At 39.8% G+C, this 20,704-nt stretch overlaps 1 protein-coding gene across 1 annotated transcript; it reads right to left on the bottom strand.

Moving 5' to 3' along the window:
- Positions 1-16,807: 16,807 nt before the first annotated feature.
- On the bottom strand, positions 16,808-19,900 carry LOC145114685 (uncharacterized). The gene is made up of 3 exons (XM_079050754.1): positions 19,464-19,900; positions 19,012-19,087; positions 16,808-18,907 (listed from the first exon to the last, which is right to left on the bottom strand). The coding sequence occupies exons 1-3, from the start codon at positions 19,491-19,493 to the stop codon at positions 17,214-17,216; spliced, it is 1,800 nt and encodes a 599-aa protein (XP_078906880.1). The 5' UTR covers positions 19,494-19,900; the 3' UTR covers positions 16,808-17,213.
- Between the last annotated feature and the right edge of the window lie 804 nt (positions 19,901-20,704).

Here is a 20,704-nt window from a genome sequence, read left to right as displayed (position 1 = left end):
CTCCGAATCCAACAAAGTGAAGTACGCCGCTTGCACTTTCCTCAATAAAGCATTAACCTGGTGGAACAGCCGGGTCAAGTCCTTAACCCTGCCAGTGGCAAATGCCATGGGTTGGGACAAACTGAAGGAACTCATGATAGCCCAGTATAGCCCACGGGGCGAGATGCAGAAACTCGAACACGAACTCTGGACCCTAAAGATGAAGGGTTCTGACATTGCCTCCTACACTTCTAGGTTCGAGGACCTAGCACTCCTTTGTCCGGGAATGGTATCCCCGGAAAGCAAAAAGATCGAACGATTCATTTGGGGGCTGACCCAGCCAACCAAGGGAAATGTTTTGTCTGCGAACCCGGAAACCTTCGATAGCGCCAAGTGTTTGGCACAAATTCTGATTGATCATAGCGACGATCCCGAGGGAATAACCACCGCCTCTGATCCGGCTAAAGGGAGCGGTGAAAACAAGAAGAAATCTTGGAACAAACGAAAGAGTCAGGGTTCGCAAGGATCCTCAAAGAAACAGCAAACTGTAGCGGTCCACGCTGCTACTACCCCTGTTGTTACTCCTGCCACTCAGGCTCCTACCAGCAGGTACACTGGCACCCTTCCTCGGTGTGACAAGTGTAACTACCACCATAATCCCGGCCCGTGCCGGGAGATGTCATGCACAAGCTGTGGCAAAAGGGGGCACACGATGCGATTTTGTAGAACCCCAGCCCAACCAACAAATCAAGCCTCTGGAGCGGGTGTTGGTCGAGCCTGCTACAGCTGTGGGGAAATCGGGCATTTCAAAAGGGACTGCCCCAAAGCAGCAACAACCAACAACACCGGAAGAGTTCTAACCATGGGACAAGAAGAGGCAGTCGCTGACCCCACCGTTGTCACGGGTACGTTTCTCCTCGACAACTCTTATGCATGCATTCTTTTCGATTCTGGTGCTGAAAGGAGCTTTGTTAGTCATGCATTCAAACGATTTCTTAAACAAAAATCCCAACCATTAACCGAAAAGTTTACCGTCGAAATGGCTAACGGTGAGAAAGAGAGCACTAACGAGATATACGTAGGGTGTACCCTATCCTTAAACGACCGTTCATTTCTCATTGACCTTATGCCAGTCTCCATAAAAAGCTTCGATGTCATCATTGGCATGGATTGGTTGAGCCCCAATCATGCGGATATCCTTTGTTTCGAAAAAGCTATCCGTCTCAATCTTCATTCGGATGAAACTCTCGTAATCTACGGGGATAAACTCAGTTCAAACCTTCGCATCATTTCGTGCATCAAAGCCCAGAAACTCCTGCGGAAGGAGTGTTATGCATTCTTAGCCCATGTTGTTAACGAAAAGCAGGAAGTTAAAGGCCTCGAGAGCATCCCCGAAGTCTGCAACTTTCCTGATGTCTTCCCAGAGGATCTCCCAGGAATTCCTCCTGAACGCCAAGTGGAGTTTCGTATCGACTTAATCCCCGGAGCTACCCCCGTAGCCAAATCTCCTTATCGATTAGCTCCGGCAGAAATGCAGGAGTTATCTAGTCAGCTCAATGACCTGCTCGGTAAAGGATTCATCAGACCGAGTTCCTCGCCGTGGGGAGCCCCGATCTTATTCGTGAAAAAGAAAGATGGATCTTTTCGAATGTGTATCGATTACCGAGAGCTGAACAAGCTCACGATCAAAAACCGCTATCCTCTTCCTCGAATAGACGACCTCTTCGATCAACTTCAAGGAGCTAGCTACTTTTCCAAAATCGATTTAAGATCAGGGTACCATCAGCTGCGAGTCCATGAGGGTGATGTTCCCAAAACAGCCTTTCGGACTCGATATGGTCACTACGAATTCGTAGTTATGCCCTTCGGTCTAACCAACGCACCGGCGGTGTTCATGGATTTGATGAACCGGGTGTGTCGTCCATTTCTGGACAAGTTTGTTATCGTGTTTATCGACGACATACTTGTCTATTCCAAAAGCGAAGAGGATCACAAACAACACTTGAGGCTAGTGTTGGAAACTCTTAGATCGGAGCAACTATACGCGAAATTCTCCAAATGTGAATTCTGGATCTGGAAGATTACCTTCCTTGGTCATGTAGTAAGCAAGGAGGGCATACACGTGGATCCTTCCAAGATCAAAGCGATAGAAAACTGGTCAGCACCGAAGACACCCACCGAAATCCGTCAATTCTTGGGTCTCGCTGGCTACTATCGCAGATTTATCCAAAATTTCTCCAAAATTGCCAAACCCTTAACCACTCTAACTCAGAAAGGTGTACCCTTTTGTTGGAGCGAAAAGCAAGACACTGCGTTCCAAACACTGAAGCGAGCCTTGTGCAGCGCACCTATCCTGTCCCTTCCCGATGGGACAGAAGACTTCGTTGTCTACTGCGATGCGTCCAATCAAGGTCTCGGTTGTGTCCTAATGCAACGAGGCAAGGTCATCGCCTATGCTTCCAGGCAACTGAAAGTACACGAAGTCAACTACACGACTCACGACCTAGAATTGGGAGCAGTGGTGCTCGCATTAAAAAACTGGAGACATTACCTCTACGGAACTAAGTGCACTATCTGCACCGACCATAAAAGTCTACAGCACATCCTCGACCAAAAGGAGCTGAACATGAGACAACGGCGATGGGTTGAACTACTCAACGACTACGAGTGTGAAATCCGCTACCATCCCGGCAAGGCCAATGTGGTGGCAGATGCCCTCAGCCGGAAAGAATACTCAGGTCGTAAGGTGAAGGCACTGACTATGACTATCCATTCCCACTTATCCGCGCAAATCAAAGAGGCTCAGCTGGAAGCCTTAAGACCAGAAAACGTGCCAGGCGAAGCCCTGAGAGGAATGGATAAGAACCTTGAGATCAGAAACGATGGAGTCTATTGTTTCATGGACCGAATCTGGACCCCAAATTTCGGAGGCTTCAGAGAGGTTGTCATGAACGAAGCTCATAATACTAAATACTCCGTACACCCAGGTTCGGATAAGATGTACTTGGATCTCAAGAAACTGTACTGGTGGCCAAATATGAAGGCCGAAATCGCTACCTTCGTGGGCAAGTGCCTGACTTGCGCCAAAGTGAAGGTCGAATATCAAAAACCCTCCGGTCTACTTCTTCAACCCGAAATACCTGAATGGAAATGGGAAATGATTACTATGGATTTCATTACCAAGTTACCCAAATCTCCGAGTGGGTACGACACCATTTGGGTAATTGTCGACCGACTGACCAAATATGCTCACTTCCTTCCTATCAAGGAAAACTTCAAAATGGAAAGACTCACGCGAATCTACATCCAAGAGGTGGTCCGACTGCACGGTGTACCTGTGTCCATCATTTCTGATCGGGATAGCAGGTTCACTTCTAGGTTCTGGCAGTCACTACAAAAGGCTCTTGGAACTAAACTGGATATGAGCACAGCTTACCATCCTCAAACAGATGGACAGAGTGAGAGAACCATCCAAACCTTGGAAGACATGTTGAGAGCCTGCGTCATCGACTTCGGCGCGTCATGGGATACTCATCTTCCTTTGGTTGAATTTTCTTATAACAACAGCTACCATACCAGCATCAAGGCTGCGCCGTTCGAAGCCCTCTATGGCCGCAAGTGCAGATCCCCTCTGTGCTGGGCTGAGGTGGGTGACACGCAGCTGGTCAAGGGACAAGTCCCTGACAGCACTCTCACTGGTCCAGAAATCATCCGCGAAACCACTGAAAAGATCGTACAAATCCGAGAACGACTTAAGGCCTCCCGAGATAGACAAAAGAGCTACGCCGATAAACGACGAAAACCCTTGGAATTCCAGGTTGGAGACCGTGTCTTGTTGAAAGTCTCACCCTGGAAGGGCATGATACGCTTCGGAAAGCGTGGAAAACTTAACCCAAGGTACATAGGACCTTTCGAAATCCTAGCCAGGATTGGTCCCGTAGCTTACAAACTCCGTCTACCTCATGAGCTTAGCAATATTCACCCTGTCTTCCACGTCTCAAACCTTAAAAAGTGTCTTTCTGATGAGACCCTTGTGATTCCTTTGGATGAGATCGAAATCAACGAAAACCTGAACTTTGTGGAAGAGCCCATCGAAATCATGGATAGAGAGATCAAACGAACGAAACAAAGCCGCATCCCGATAGTGAAGGTTCGCTGGAATGCCAAGCGGGGACCCGAATTCACTTGGGAACGCGAAGACTCGATGAAAACGAAATACCCGCATCTCTTTCCAATTCCATGATTTGTATCTAAATTCTAAATTTCGGGACGAAATTTCCTCTAACAGGGGGATAATGTGACAACCCGAAAGATATTCCGTTAACGTAACCCATTCCGTTAATAAAAATTTCATTTTTATTTTGGGTTTTCCGTTAATTTTCAAATTAAATAATTCATTTAGAATTATTATTATAATTTCGTATGTGGCAGAACGAAATATTTATTTGAGTGAAAACACTCTAAATAATCTTTTGAGAATTTCTAGACTACGACTAACACGGGTAAAATAATAAGCTCCGTTTAATGTCCGTATTGGGTGTATTCCCACCGGGTCACTAACTCTAGTCATACAAAAGGGTGGAGTGACCACCATTTGAGCTTTTCCCACACTTGAACTTTCTCTCTCTACTCTCTCTCTAAAATCGGATTTCTCTCAAGGATCTTCACTTTCAAGCTCCAATTTGGTAAGTGATCCTTCCTAACTAGTTGTTTATCCTAACATGCATGCAAATCCATGTCTTAAACTCCCAAATGCATCAAAAACTCGTGTTTACGGTTTGGGGGAGTCTCCCAAAACCGTAAACTCCTTCAATGGGGGTTTTGAAGCCCCAAGACCCTTCCAAACATCTTCTAATGCTTAGATCCTTACATGCATGGAGTTAGAACCACAAGATCATGAGTTTTTGGCCATGAACATGAGTTTACGGTCCTTGAATGTTCAAGAACCGTAAACACCCTTTAATGGGGTTTTGATGCTCCTTAACCCTTCCAATGCATGTCTAATGGCCTTGAAACTTGTTTGAATGATCTTAGAACCCTAAAACATGTCCAAAGAAGTGTAAACATGAGTTTACGGTTTGGGAACGTCTCCCAAAACCGTAAACACCTTCCAAAGGTGTTTTAATGCTCCAAACACTTTGCATGGCTTGCATTTGAGTCTAGAACTTGCATAAATGGCCTACAAACCACCAAAACACTTGGAAAATGGACAAACATGGGCAAGAGTGGGTTTACGACCGTAAACCCATGAGTTTACGACCGTAAACTCCCCAAGGGTGGTCCCAGGACCGTAAACCCTTGAGTTTACGACCGTAAACTCCCCAGGGTGGTCCAAGGACCGTAAACCCTAATTCCTAGGCCATTTCATGTCCAGATCACTTTCTAAGCCATATAATCAACCTTAGAACCTTCCCGTGTGCAAGATGAGACCTTGGATCACTCAAACCACCACACCCATGAGTTTACGGCCGTAAACTCATGGGGGATATGGTCTTTGGACCGTAAACTCCCCTAAGGGTTTACACTTGAAGAGTAAACACCTTATCTAGGCCCTACACTCCTTAGATACAACCCGTACCATCCCTAACACTAGGATTGAAGTGTTTTCGTGCCTCGGAGTGTATTATCCTACTATCTTGGTAAATCAAAGTCTAATTAGATACAATTATGTATCTCTTCATGTTACATAGGAACCTCACGCGTGTTCAAGCCCTAAACGAATACTTAGCATCTAAATCGGCATATTCTCGTCAGGTGAGTTCATACCCCTACACCATTTTCTGTGTTTTTCATGTTTTCAGGGGGGGAATACAAGCAAAAGTACAAGGAAACTTGTACTCAAAACTATTATTTCGTATAACATACTACGTGTTCAATACGTTTTAAACATTGAAATCCGTATTAACCAACCGTCTAACTCGTGGAGTTAGTTTTGAAAACCAATTGTGAAACTCATTATAAAATGTTACATTTTTACATTTCACAAGGATTTCATGTCATTTCATAAACCGGGATTTTCTATACTATTACTTGTAAAATTCATTATTCTTATGATTGGAGACACGTCCTCGGTAACACTCCACACGGATTACGAGAGTGGAGGACTACTCCCGTAACCAGAATCTCTTGGAGGGAGAGCGTGACTTTAGTGTATAGATCTATACGGGACTGACTACCCCGCACCCTGCTGCTAGCTACAGTTGGATCGTCAGGTCCATGGGTGACAAAAGTCATAAAACGACGATGGACTTCTTATTGCCATGTCTAGTCTATCGTATGGTTATGGAACTCGCAACTTAGATAATGGAGATTTACTGATAAAGTAATAACGAACCTAGTGAACTAACCTTCTAGTAATAACTGTCTTTAATTACTACTAGTTCACTACTTACTTATTAGTTTTGTGTACGTGTCAAAACTAATACGCTTACCACGGGATACTAGACATTCAGTATGTTTCACTTAATCGATACGAGTATGGTAGATACTTGTACACATCATTTCAGAATCGATAACCAACGAATGTTTTACATAAGAAAACATAGGGTTTTCTTGGGATAACGAAACTTTTCATAAACAAGGTTGTATGGTACATCTAACGAGATTTCAATCCATATTTTCATAAGGAAACTTGCAGGGTTTTCTAAATTCAAATTGTGTAACAAAGGGATAACCAAACTACTTTTATAAGAAAATACGGGATTTTCTTGGATATCAACTTTTCATGAAGCTAAAGGAAACTGAATCTTTTTCCAGAAAACAAACCGCTTATGAACTCACCAGCTTTATGCTGATATTTTAAAACTGCTTGTATTCTCAGGGCATCCATAGACATGTACTCCTACCAAATGTTTTGAGAAGACGGAGCATATAGAAGACTCGTCTTTACTTTTGTTCTAACCTATGTATCTAAGAAAACTTGAAGTACTTTATTTTCAAACAAATGTAAAACTTTCTTATGTAATGTAATGGTTGTGTTTACTATGCTTGCTATGTACATTGGTTGTGATACTCTACATGACGTCACCCCGCCCAGGAACGTTTCCGCCATCGGTTTCGGGGTGTGACAGAATGTGGTGCATGGAAAGATAAACTTGATCATGGGGAATAGGAAAGCTTCACCTGTCACCAAGATTGGAGTTTACTCTCTATTGCTAAGTAGTGGGTTTACTTTAGATTTGAATAAATGTTGTTACTCGCCTGAAATGGCAAGAAATATTATTTCCTTTCATGCTTTGTACAAACAAGGGTTTACCTTTTCTTTTGATAATGAAGTTGGTGGAATAAATACTTTCTTTAATAATGTGTTTTATTTTAAAGCATTGCCTTGTGATGGTGTGTATGAAGTTGTGTCTGTTGTAGATAACTTAGGAAATAATGTGTTGTGTATTGATTCTACTAATGATAATAACTTGGATAAAGCATCATTATGGCATTGTCGTCTTGGACATGTAAGCAAGAAACGCATAGGCCAACTCCAAAATGATGGAGTCTTGGAGTCATTTGACCTAAAGTCAAATGATAGTTGTGAATCATGCTTACTTGGAAAAATGACAAAGTCACCCTTCATAGGTTCTTGTGCTAGGGGTGAAGGTTTGTTGGATCTAGTGCACACAGATGTGTGTGGACCCTTCAAAACTGCCACAAGGGATGCTAATCGTTATTATGTGACTTTTACAGATGATTATAGTAGATATGGATATGTCTACTTAATCAAGCATAAGTCAGAGACTTTCGAAAGGTTTAAAGAGTTTAAACAGGAAGTCGAGAATCAATTGGGCAGGAACATTAAGATGCTTCGATCCGATCGTGGTGGTGAGTATCTTAGTATAGAGTTCCTCGACTATCTTAAGGAATGTGGGGTTGTCTCACAATTGAAACCTCCCAGGACACCACAGTTGAATGGTGTGGCTGAGAGGCATAATCGAACCTTGTTGAATATGGTTCGTTACATGATGAGTCGTGCTTCGCTACCAATCTCATTATGGGGGTATGCCTTAGAGACTGCCGCCCATATCCTTAATCTGGTCCCTACAAAGAAGGTTGCCAAAACACCTCACGAGATGTGGACTGGAAAAGTTCCTAATCTAGCCCACATCAAGATTTGGGGTTGCGAAGCTTTTGTGAGACACGAGACTCACGATAAGCTCGAACCTCGAAGTGAGAGGTGTATTTTCATCGGCTACCCACAGAAATCATTTGGCTACCTCTTCTACAGACCTAGTGAGAATGTGGTATTTGTAGCAATGAGGGGTGTCTTTCGAGAGAGAGAGAGAGTTCATAAGCCAAGGAAACAGTGGGAGGCAAATTGACCTTGAAGAAATTCAAGAGTCAAGTGGTGAAGGAACCTCAAACCCTAGCAATCAACCTGAGGAGGAAACTCCTGTTGATCCGACAGAAGAGTCTGTACCTCTGAGGCATTCCACGAGAGTTAGGAATGCACCTGAGCATTACTATGGATTCCATATTACTGCGGAAGGTGAAACACTTATCAACGATAGCACACTGGTGAGTCTGGATGAACCTAACAGCTCTACGGGAGCCATGGCAGGCCCTGAGGATGCTAAATGGAAAGAGGCTATGGACAGCGAGATACAATCCATGTATGACAATCAAGTTTGGAACTTGGTTGACTATGTACCAGGTCGCAAGATAGTTGGGTGCAAATGGATCTTCAAGAAGAAGACCGACGTGGATGGTAATGTACACACTTATAAGGCGCGACTGGTTGCAAAGGGTTTTTCTCAAACTCCGGTAGTTGATTATGATGAGACCTTTTCACCAGTAGTCAAGATTAAGTCTATTAGGGTTATGTTAGCCCTTGCTGCATTTCATGATTATGAAATATGGCAAATGGATGTCAAAACCGCTTTCCTTAATGGAAAGTTGGCTGAGGATGTTTACATGAGTCAGCCAGAGGGTTTTGTCAATACAGAGTACCCTAATAGAGTGTGTAAGCTTGAGAAATCCATTTATAGATTAAAGCAAGCACCTCGCAGATGGAATCTTTGCTTCGATGAGAAAGTCAAAGAGTTTGGTTTTTCGAGGAGTGAAGATGAATCTTGTGTATATGTCAAGGCTAGTGGGAGTATAGTTAGATTTTTGGTACTGTATGTAGATGACATACTACTCATAGGAAATGACATCCCAACTCTGCAGGAAGTTAAGTCCTGGCTTGGGAAGTGTTTCGCTATGAAGGACCTTGGAGAAGCTGCCTGCATTCTAGGGATAAGGATTCTGAGAGACCGGAGTAAAAGACTAATTGGACTTAGTCAGAGTACCTACTTGGATAAGGTGCTGAAGAGGTTCAGCATGCAGGATTCCAAAAAGGGAGAGTTACCTATCCAGTGTAACACCAGATTGAGTAAGACTCAGAGCCCGAGTACAGAGGCTGAGATAGCTGAGATGAGTCGAGTACCTTATGCGTCTGCTGTAGGCTCGATCATGTATGTTATGACTTGTACTCGTCCTGATGTGGCCTTTTCCTTGAGCATGGTCAGCATATATCAGGGGAACCCTGGCAAGGCTCACTGGACTGCGGTAAAGAACATTCTCAAGTACCTGCGGAGGACTAAGGACTGGGTCCTTACCCTCGGTGGGATTGATGACTTGAGAGTTGTAGGGTATAGTGATGTTGGCTTCCAGACTGATAGGGATAATTTCCGCTCTCATTTGGGCTGGGTCTTTACCTTAAACGGAGGAGAAATTACTTGGAAAAGTTCCAAGCAGGAGACAGTGGCTGATTCAACTTGCGAATCAGAGTATATAGCAGCAAGCGAGGCAGCAAAGGAGGCGATATGGCTGAAGAACTTCATTGGTGACCTTGGAGTAGTACCAGCTATAAAGGAGCCTATGGAAATTTTCTGTGATAGTGAAAGTGCAGTTGCCTTAGCCAAGGAATCAAGGGATCACGGGAGATCCAGACACATTGACAGAAAATACCATTTCATCATACATCGAATAGAAGAAGGACTCCTCGTGGCAAAGAGGGTATCATCGGATGAGAACCCAGCAGATCCCCTCACGAAGGGACTGGGTAGGGTTAAGCATCTCCAGCATGTGAGGCGCATAGGGCTGAAGGATGATATTAGCTTTAGTAGCTAGATAGCTCTGAAATTTGTAAAGTGTAATTGACATTTGATGATGAATAAAAGTTGTGTCTATTTATGAGTAAATTGTTGCTATCTTTTGTCAATCGTTTACTATTATTTCTTTTGCATGTTTTAACTTCCAGAATATTTATGTTAGGTATATAATATTATTCAAATTCTCCACAGTCGGTCATATGTTGGAAGTAGATATGAATCAAGACTGTCATGAGGTTGGCTTGTAGATGTCTAAGTTGTTGGACATAGCAAAGTGGTGCTACAACACTTCATGAGTACTCATAAGTTCTGAGTATTGGACTCAACCCACACTCACTTGCATCACTTCATGGAATTTATCTCGAGTGATCGTGAGACGGTAATATCATATAAGTCTTCAAACCTAGAGATATGAGTTGTTGACTATGAGTTGGTTATGCATTGATCGTACGAAACTGCATTGGTAACTCGATGTTATAAAACGTGCCTTTGTGTATGATTCAACAAGTAGTAGAACAAGCATATGAGTCGAAGTTTATCTATTCCTTCTTGGATTAAAAGCGATATTTGGGCCCCTCGATCATTTTGTTTTGACCTATGTACCGGGCCCGGTCAGAACTAAGTTGATGTGTTCAATTAAGTTCTATGTCAAACAAATCGGAAATCGAGAAAAAAACTGTTGGACAATAAGTAAGACATTGTTCCATGTATTTGTCCGGCTGATATCTACAACAGAGGATTATATGATCACTTATCTTAAATGGCGTATCATCATCATCTCAGTTCCGAGAGACCTTGAAAGAGCTACGATTGCTGATCAGTTCCTAAAGTCATACTTGCAGCTATAGTTATTAGACTTATTCAAGTGGGAGACTGTTGGATAAGGTGTCTAAGTCCATAACTATTTCTGGTATGTACTTGACCCGGTTTGGCATGGTCCATTTGGGTTGCATGGCATCATGCATTTGGATAGACTAAAATGAGAGAAATAACACTTATGGTTTATTAATATATTATAAGTTCTAATATATTAATAATATTATTTAATTAGTATTGATCAAGAATTAATTTGGAATTAATTAAGTGATCAAAAGAAGACTAATTAAATATATGGGTTGATTGTGTAAATCACTCATACTTGTATAGTGGGCTAATGCTCCATGGATTATCAAGTTGGGCTAAAACCCATAGGATGCTCCATGGTGGTTATAGAACCCATGGGTCATGGAAATGAAAGGTCATGACAATTAGGGTTTACATGGTGTAACCCTAATTGTAACACACTATATAAGGATCCTTATGTTCACCAAAATCGGATTTAAGCAAGAAAGAAGAGGGCTAGCCGATTTTAAGTAGTGTGACATTACTCTCAAGTTTATTCCAAGTGCATTTGGTGTTGTGTGAGACATTTGAGGCATCACACTTGGGGTGCTAGGCTCTTAAGGTTTTCAAGGAATCAAATCAACTACAAGGTATGTAATTCTAGCTATCTTTTATGTTTATAAGTTCCCCATGTATGCTAGATAGGATTAAGAACCTTGGAAATCAAATTTTGCATGTATTTTAGACAAACATAGATCCAAGGTTTCTAGGGTTGCATGTACACCTTAGGAGTGTTAGAATGCTCAAAACCCATCAGTAACATACGAATGGTGTTATGGATTAATTGTTCTAATTATAGGGTAAACACTTGGAAGAACGAGTTGACTCTTAATCTTTAAAAATATTGTGGGACCTCATTATTGATGATCAATCAACTCTTCTTTAGGTTTTAATCTACTTCAGATACTTAGAGCATATAAGCTTTTCTTAATCTTTTTCTTAGTAATCAATTTAGCCTATGAGAATACGTCTCAGAATGGGCCTATCTATTGTCCTTAGAATTTGATGTTGCAATTGGGTATACCAACTTTGAACATCCTCTTTGCCTATGTTCAACTGCCTTTCTTCTTCTTGACACTTCTTTCATGATAGCTAACCATAGGAGAATTTGAAGCTTTAAGTTCTATGCGTAGCCGTGTTAGTTCCTAAAGGTTCTCAACATGCTATGCAACTCAACAATGGATCTTTCCAAGTTGTTCATGCCTAGTCAGAATCACCTGATCTTAGCCAATTCCAACACGTGGAATTCCACGTGTCTTTAATCTTATCAATGTACTTAATTCTTTAAAATTTTGTAGTATCTTGACTTTGCCATGTTATTTCAAAGGAACTCAACATGCAATGTAGTTCCACAATGGATCTTTCCAGATTGCTCATATCAGAATCACCTGATAGTATGTACTAGTTGGCTAGTTAGTTATGCTACCATAGTCAGCTTCCAACATGATGGAATCCCATATTTGTAGACTTTGTACACATAACATTTGCTAATATGCATCTTTCCAAATTGTTCATATCAAATCAGAATCACCTGATTATATGCATATGTTAGCTAGTTAGTTATATTTCCATAATTGAATCCTAACTTTATGGAATTCCATGTAGCATCAATGTTATCGAAGTACTAACTGTATTTGATACTTGCTCCTTTCTATGGCTGAAGGTATGATCTTTCTTTTCGTCTCAAACCATGAAAAAGATTGGTCAATCCTTCTAGCTTGTCCTTTTAGAGACTTTTATAGCAGTTAACGTTTTAGTGGATACTTTTAAGACATCATTCAGTTAATGGTTATACCTAGTTTGTTTTATTGATCCTTAATGAAGAATTACCCAATTATCAAATTATTTTAAACAAGGCTATGATCCATATTTCACTTCATGATGTGAAGTGGATTAGCCGAAAATCACACCAAGAAGCTATTTAGGTAGACAAACGATTGTCAATCTCAATCTTTATGAGATCCCCAGATCTTTCGATATTTATTGACACTATGTCAATAGCATGTTAATCTCTTTTTATGCTCATTTAGCATTCATGACTGGATTAGCCGAGGATCATGAATCTAAATGGTGAATCCGATCATGCGAAGCTACATCATATTCAGCTCAAGTAACGCTTGAGAATCGCGACTACCATATACCTTACTTCGAGAATTCTCATTTGACGTGCTCGTAAACCACCCACACATAATGCCAAAAAGAAAACACGACAAGACGTAATTTCCATGGGAAGCATAAGATTCACATTTTTATATAAAATGGGATTTTGTTTTAATACTTATAATGTTAATACTTTTAACAAGCCAAGTTTCCTCTCAAACCCATTCGGTAACTCTACTCACAAAACACAAGATGGCGGTGAGGTTGGTGAGCAATAAATGTCACTTAAAAGCCGACCTCGTTAGGAATCGAAGAGACCTCCTTAAATATTAGCATTTAGAGTAGGTGAGCATAGTCGTGGTGAGACTGACAATGATTTTAGAACATGCAAGGACGCAACGTTTGTACTTTATGTCATATATATAAATACAATTTTACCATATATATAGTGTAATTTAAACCATTTAATTCTAATTTGACACATCAGGACGCAATGTCAATAATTAATACATTCAATCAAGATCTAATTCTTTGACTTTTAATTAATTAATTAAACAATTAGTTGACTAATTAAACCAATAAGCATAATGTTTTCCAACTTTAGTAAAATTGACAAATTTGCATGTTGAACTCAATCGAGATATATAACTTAAGGGGCAAGCAAACCAAGTCAACTAATATATTTTCTTTGGTAACGAAATCTGTGAGCAGTAACCACGTCGTAGCAGAGAAGTCACCACGTCGTGGAAAAGTAGATCATCATGTCGTTGAACATTAGCGACCACGTTGTGGTGCGACACAGAAACATGTTTTTTATCAGATCCCCACGCCATGGAGGAGAACCTCCTACGTCGTGACGATAGAACAGATTCATGCAAAATAGTTTTTTTCAACCAATTAAGTTTCTAAAAACAATTAAAACTATTTAACATTCAGAAACTGGATCAGATCTAAGCATGCAAACTCATTTAAACCTACAAGAACGGAAGATCTAAAGTGCAATAGACATGTACAGACTGCTCTGATACCACTGATGGGTTTTGAGGATCCTTAAACAAAATTAAAGGGACATCGGAAGCAACAATTAATTGATCTTCAATATATCCAAAACTCGGATCTATGCACAACCTATCTATTGCAACTTGATTATGCAAGAATACATACATTTTAGGGTTTGTCAAAACCATAGTAGATCTTCAAATTGATTGACGAGAGTTAAGAGTCTAACATAGAACTCCTCTTTCGTAGTCGCACCCAAGGCAAATGAGATTAGGAATAATCAACAACAACCCAAGCAATGAACACCATGAACGAATGCTCCAAAATCCGAAATTTAATGAAACTGCGTCGCCACGTCGTGGACAAGAAGCCACCACGACGTGGGAACTGAGATTTTGGTGGTTTCGGGAATTAGGAGGTAGGACCGATTTTCTTAAGGGTTTTGAGATTTCTAATCAATTAAATTTATCCATATGCTTCTCTATTTATAGGAAATGATAGAAAACCCTAGAAGATAATTATCTAGTCCCCTAATAATTATTCATATAAATGATAATTATTTTACTGATTAAATTGTCAATCTTTTATCCTTGAGAACATTCAAGAATTTCTAGATTTTATTTAATTAATTAAAGACTATTAATTAATTAACAAATCAAGCCCCTATAAAATTCTTATTGTCATTTATTGCTTATGGCTATGGACATGATTCTCCATCAATGAGTTCATTGGGTGCTCATTATTTTCATCCGTAGGGGTTGAAAAATGACCAATCGACTTTAGAGTGAGTTCACTGTTGTAGAAAGTCCTCATTTCTTTCCATCTCAATCTCTTTATATACTTTAGTGTCTTCTCTCTCTGTGAACATCAACAAGGTTGGGTTGACATTGTTGTTGAAGCTTTATGTCATACGAAATAAATTTTGAATCCCCATCATCCTCCAATTATCCGCTTTATCCGGCTCATCGCCGCAATTATTAAACACATGCTAATCTTTCTTTTCTTGTTTGGCTCTTTTATTCGTAACAAAATTAGGCAATCGGCCATTCACCTCTTTGACACGAATACTATGAGATATCCCATCAACTACTACAACAAGAGTTTTCGACATTAAATTCATATAAGAAGAACGAACACATACCCAAGTATTACACGCAATAGACTCTTGAGAATCATCAAAGTGAACAACATGACCCTACTTAATCGTGATTTTAAGAAGAGAGTCATTACACCATGCCTTTTGTGGAATGCCTTCCACTTCAATCCAAATCAACCACTCCGTTAGACAAAAATATCTACTCCATGGTATCAATTCTATAACAAAAATGATTGCATTCAAACACTTGTTCTATAATTATTTTGGGCGTGCTATGAATGGAACTCTAAAAAAATCCACATCCCCTAATGTAACCTTAATTGTTGGAAATAATAATTATGTTTTTAACAGAAAATATCTATTTAACATGCCAAATAAATAGCAAGACACCAACAAATGGTTAACCACATAGTCACCATAGTCCAAAAGAACCACCAAATACGATTCCTCCTTCGTAGCATTAAAAAAGTATCACCCTTACCATGACTATTAGCCGCAGCAACATTTGCAAAAGATTTCTTCATTCCTTTTGATACGCTTTCTCCCAATCCCACACGTCCATTCCCCTTGTTAAAGCCCTCTTTTTAGCCAAGATTTTACCAAGTTTTCATCCACTTTAATAAACCCAAGAAAACCTAAGGTGCATTTAGTTTTACTTGTGAAAAATTGTTTTTATTTTCGAATAAAATATTTTCAGAAATATAGAGTTGAGTTTGATTTTCAGTTTTCAATAAAATTTTAGAAAATGTGTTTCTAAGAAATTTAGAAAACTTTGAAAATTTATGAAAATCACTTTTTTAATTTACATACAATTTCCAAAACATAAAAATTTCATTTTCTTGTAAAAATTTTGAAAAGTGAATAACTGAATGTGTTTTCAAAATTTTCATTTTCATTGAAAACTAAAAAAATTTTCGCAAGATTTTACTAAATTTTCATCACCTCTCTCCATATAGACGTCTTCTGCCATACCTTGTTTTGCACAAACATCCCATAATTCACGGTTACTACATTTTAGGATGAAAAATATTAATTGCTCCGTAGCCATGAAGTTTTGGCCAAATAAACATCTAAAATAATTTCCAGTTAATAACGAACTTGCATACTTGAGTGGGAATGCTACATAAATACAGAAAACATCTTGAACAAAATTCAAGTTCACTACCAAAACATATCACATGATTTTTTTGGAGGTACAAAGAAAAATTCAAAATTCTATAGACAAGTATCGTTTCAATAAAGCAAATAAATTTTGCTTTGTAATTATGTAACACAGATCTAATAGATGAGTACAATATTGTCACCAGAAAAATAGTACTTAGCACCACAAGAGTAGTACCATACCCCTATTAAATATGGCAAGTGCACCAAAACCAATAATCTCACCTTATTGCACTCTTCTTTATAATGATACATATATAGATATATATACATATTGTTATAAACTTACACATATTAAAGATAATGGGTCCCATATCATCACTACCATTGGTCCCACTTGTTTTGTGTGGCCCCACCACATTGTCCTCCATCATTTCAACCACATTTACTAATAACTAATTGCTACTTTGAATTGTTTTCAAATTTAAGATCGAAATAACTAGATTGATGCCCAATATCAGAAAAGAAAACCAATAATTTAATAACAATCACTTCAAAAACAAACTTAAAAGGGGGAAGAAATGGGGGAAACTTTCTTTTGTTTCTTAAAACCCCCAATCTCATTTTATATTATTTCTGTTTTTTTTTTCAACATATGAACACATATAAACATCAAGCTCATAATCCATCATCATAACCATGATCATCATCATCATCCCCCACTCACTAGTGTCACTAACATCTCATTCTTCCCCTAAGCTTTGATAAAATATTATCATCTATATATTACTCCCCTAAGATCATAATTTAAAAAACCCTAATCCATCTTCAGGATCAAGTAAAAGTAAAACAAAAGGGAAACAACTAAAGCTAAAGAAAACCCCATCTCTCTTGGTCCTGCTTGATGGAAACTAGTGGTGGCGGAGCCGCCGTGCGACCACCATCCACCGCCATCCGCCTGAGGTTTCGTCTCACATGATGCTGCAACTTGAGGTGTTTTCATCACTGAAGTAGTGTGTGATAGGGTCACCCTGTGGTGGGTGGGGGTAGGGGTAGGGTGGGTAAGGTTGATATGGTGGTGGTTGCATATAGTTGACCGCCGGTGGTGGCCGGGCATACATCATTGGGTGGAATCTTTCATTACCGTTCGGGTTTTGCTGATTCATCATTGCCGCCATTTGTTGCTGGTAATAAGGGTTATTAGCCATGGATTCCGGTGCACCACCTTGGAAATATCCACCAGCACCGGCGGCACCACCACCGCCGCCGCCGCCGCCGCCGCCACCGTTCATTCCGGCACCAGCTGGAAGTCCTTGAACAGCTTGCATGTTACCCATATGACCCATGGATGCATTCATTTGACCCATTTGACCCATTTGATTCCCCATCTGTTGTTGACCCATTCGAGGACCCATCTGACTGTTCATAGGCATGTTTCCCATGAGCCCCACATTACCCCCACCACCACTCATCGCCATCATGTTTGGCATGCCATGTATTCCATCATTCATCCCACCTTTCTTACCTCCATTAACGTTCATGTTCATGTTGCCACCACCACCACCACCGCCACCTCCACCCCCACCACCTTGGCCACCACCACCATTATTCTTATTTTGACCACCACCATTCTTATTTTGACCATCTGGAGGAGGTCCACCATTTTTACCACCATTCTTCCCTCCTCCGCCACTCTGATTTTGGTTTCCACCATTGTTTCCGGCACCACCTTTCTTTCCACCACCATTCATCTGTACAGGAACATTACCACCACCACCTCCACCTCCACCACCTCCTCCTCCACCTTTCTTTCCACCACCGCCGTTATTACCCATCTGGGGAGTCGGAGCACCTTTCATCTGCTGCTGAGGTGGCATCTGACCACCCTTCATCTGCTGCTGTGGCATCGGACCACCACCTTTCATGAGTTGCGGTGGTATTTGTCCGTTCTTCATATTCATAAACTGTGGCGGAATCTGCCCACTTTTCATGAGCTGTGGTACCATATTAGCCATCTGACCTTGAGGACCTCCGCCACCCATCATCACCGGTTTCTTCACAGGAACGTCATCCAAATCATCATCAAACTCATCATCATCATCATAATCATCATCAAACTCATCATCTTCATCATCGTAATCATCTTCACTCCCATCATCCTCAATAACTTTCACATTCTTCTGTGCATTCTTTCCGCCGCCGCCACCACCACCACCACCTCCGGGGTTGTTACCAAAAGGGGGCATTTTCATGTCCTTAAATTGGGGATGCATCTTCAGATCTTGAAACCCTTTCATTTGTTGAAGCTGTTGAAACTGTTGAAGTTGTTGCGGGGTCGGACCACCGCCTTGCTGCGGTGGTTGCTGGTGGCCGCCTCCTTTACCTTGCTGCTGCTGATTATTATTGTTATTATTGTTTCCACCGCCTTTCTGCCCCTGGTTTTTGTTATTTCCGGCACCACCGCCACCACCACCGCCTTTACCACCGTCAATCTGCATGTTCTTAAATTGATTGTTGATCTGTGGATTTGGCTTCGTCGTCGGAGCACCCCAAACCTCCGCAAGCTTTCCGCTTTTAGCAAGCCTCTTGATGAGTGTGTCTGGATCAACATCTCCCGATACTGTAACCTTCCCCTGTTCTGGATCTATTTTGATGGTGTAAACTCCTGCTCACCAAAGTAAAATTAAACCAACAAAAACATCAAATAACCATAACCCAATTCAGATTCAACATTAAAAACATTAAATTTACAGGATTTAATCACAATACCCTCGATTTTCTGAAGGATTTTCTTCACTTTTCGCTTGCAGCCATCACAGTGGATGTTCACTTTCAGAGAGGTAGTCTGCATGGACAAATAAACAAGAAAACAATGGCTTGATGAAATAAACAAGAGTGAAGTTCAAGATTCAAAACACCATTGAATTGAAGAAGAAATTTTACTGAAATCCGACAAAAAGAGAAAGGGGAAAGAGGCATCTTTTGTTTGTATACATTTTAATTGAAATTAATTGTGAACAGACTGTTTGGTGAGAGAAAGAGAGAGATAGAGTTGAAAATCAAGGAAAATGTAAAGGCGAGTCTGAAGATTTTTGAGTTCAAAACACGCAAAGCATTGAAAGAAGCAATATACAGATAGTCATAAACAAATTCGTATAATAAAAAAACTTTTTTCTTCACACACTAGCAAATTTAAGAAGGTTATGTTATTATGTATGTACCTGAATCTTCACGAACTCTTCTTTACTCATATTTTGCAGTTAAAACAAACAAAATCCAGAAAGAAAAGAGAAAATAAAAATGCAAAACGAAACTGTGGAAATGTGATTGTGGGTTTTACAGATCTGAAGTGACAAGAAACAAAGAAGAAACAGAAAAGGGAAGAACAATCAAGAATTTGTTGTGAAAATTAAGGAAGCTAAAAATGGAGATATTTTAGTTTCTTTGATTTGAGTGAAATGAGGAAGAGAGAAGCCAAAAGGGTTCTTCTAGTTATACAACAAAGAGAACTTTGACAACAAGATTCAGAGGCGGTGGGTAGACATTAAAAAACCTCTCTCTGTGGTTTTCCTATTTCAGAGATGGAGATGATGCACAGAGACCTTTCTCTTTCTCTCTCTCTCTATCTCTATCTCTCACTGGGTTTTTTTAGGTTTATTTATTTGAGTTTTCTTTTCAATGGGTTTTATTTATAGTAAATTAGCGGCTAAGCCGGCTTTTGTAAATGGCTCGGCTATGGCTCACTCTCTTTTTTGATGAATTCACATTATCTTATTTTGCTAAATATATGAAACATGGTAATCCATCACCAGATTTGAAAGTACTTAAATGTCAGATCCCTTTCCCCAAAATTATGAAATTTATCTCGCTGGATTTCATTATGAAATTTTGAATAATCGGAATTAGATGATTTATTGTAGTGGTATTCTCACTAAAACTGGCTATTAAAGTTGGTAGTGGGTACTTACAAAATACCAAAAATAATTTTTTGTGACATACAATAAAACAGCAATAATGTCCTTTGCGAGAATCATTTTTTTTCAGAGGTACAACAGTTAAAACTTGGTATGTCATCGTCGGTAATAAATGAAGTTCGTGATAAGAATTATATCATGTGTTAATTTTGTTTATTCTCTATGCAATTGTATATGGGTTGTGCTATAAGTACCCCTTAACCAATTTTACCCCCTAACATCAATCAAATCAATTTTTTATTTTTGATTTGACATTATTTTTTTCTTTTTTTTCCTTTTCATTGTTGATTTTTTTCCTTTTATTTTATATTTTAATATTATTACTATTATTATTATTATTATAAGTTTTAATAATAAGAAAAATTCGGACAACATTTTAAATTTCGGATGACATTTTAAAATTCGGTAAACATTATAAATTCGCACGACATTATAAAATTCGAACAACTTTTTTGTCCGTAATTAAAAAATATAAAAAAAATATTTAA

The sequence above is a fragment of the Lactuca virosa genome, chromosome 5, assembly GCF_052849685.1.
Source record: "Lactuca virosa cultivar CGN04683 chromosome 5, Lactuca_virosa_CGN04683_v6, whole genome shotgun sequence".
Lineage (NCBI taxonomy): Eukaryota > Viridiplantae > Streptophyta > Magnoliopsida > Asterales > Asteraceae > Lactuca > Lactuca virosa.
Note: the sequence above shows the minus strand (reverse complement) of the source record. Positions and strands in the feature narration are given on the sequence as shown.

Bases quoted from the DNA above. Each gene is read 5' to 3' on its own strand.
- LOC145114685 (XM_079050754.1), bottom strand. From the start codon at position 19,493: ATGAGTAAAGAAGAGTTCGTGAAGATTCAG. The intron at 19,088-19,463 runs GTACATACATAA...TTGTCCATGCAG, and splicing joins AAGAGTTCGTGAAGATTCAG to ACTACCTCTCTGAAAGTGAA. The intron at 18,908-19,011 runs GTATTGTGATTA...TTTGGTGAGCAG, and splicing joins AATCCTTCAGAAAATCGAGG to GAGTTTACACCATCAAAATA.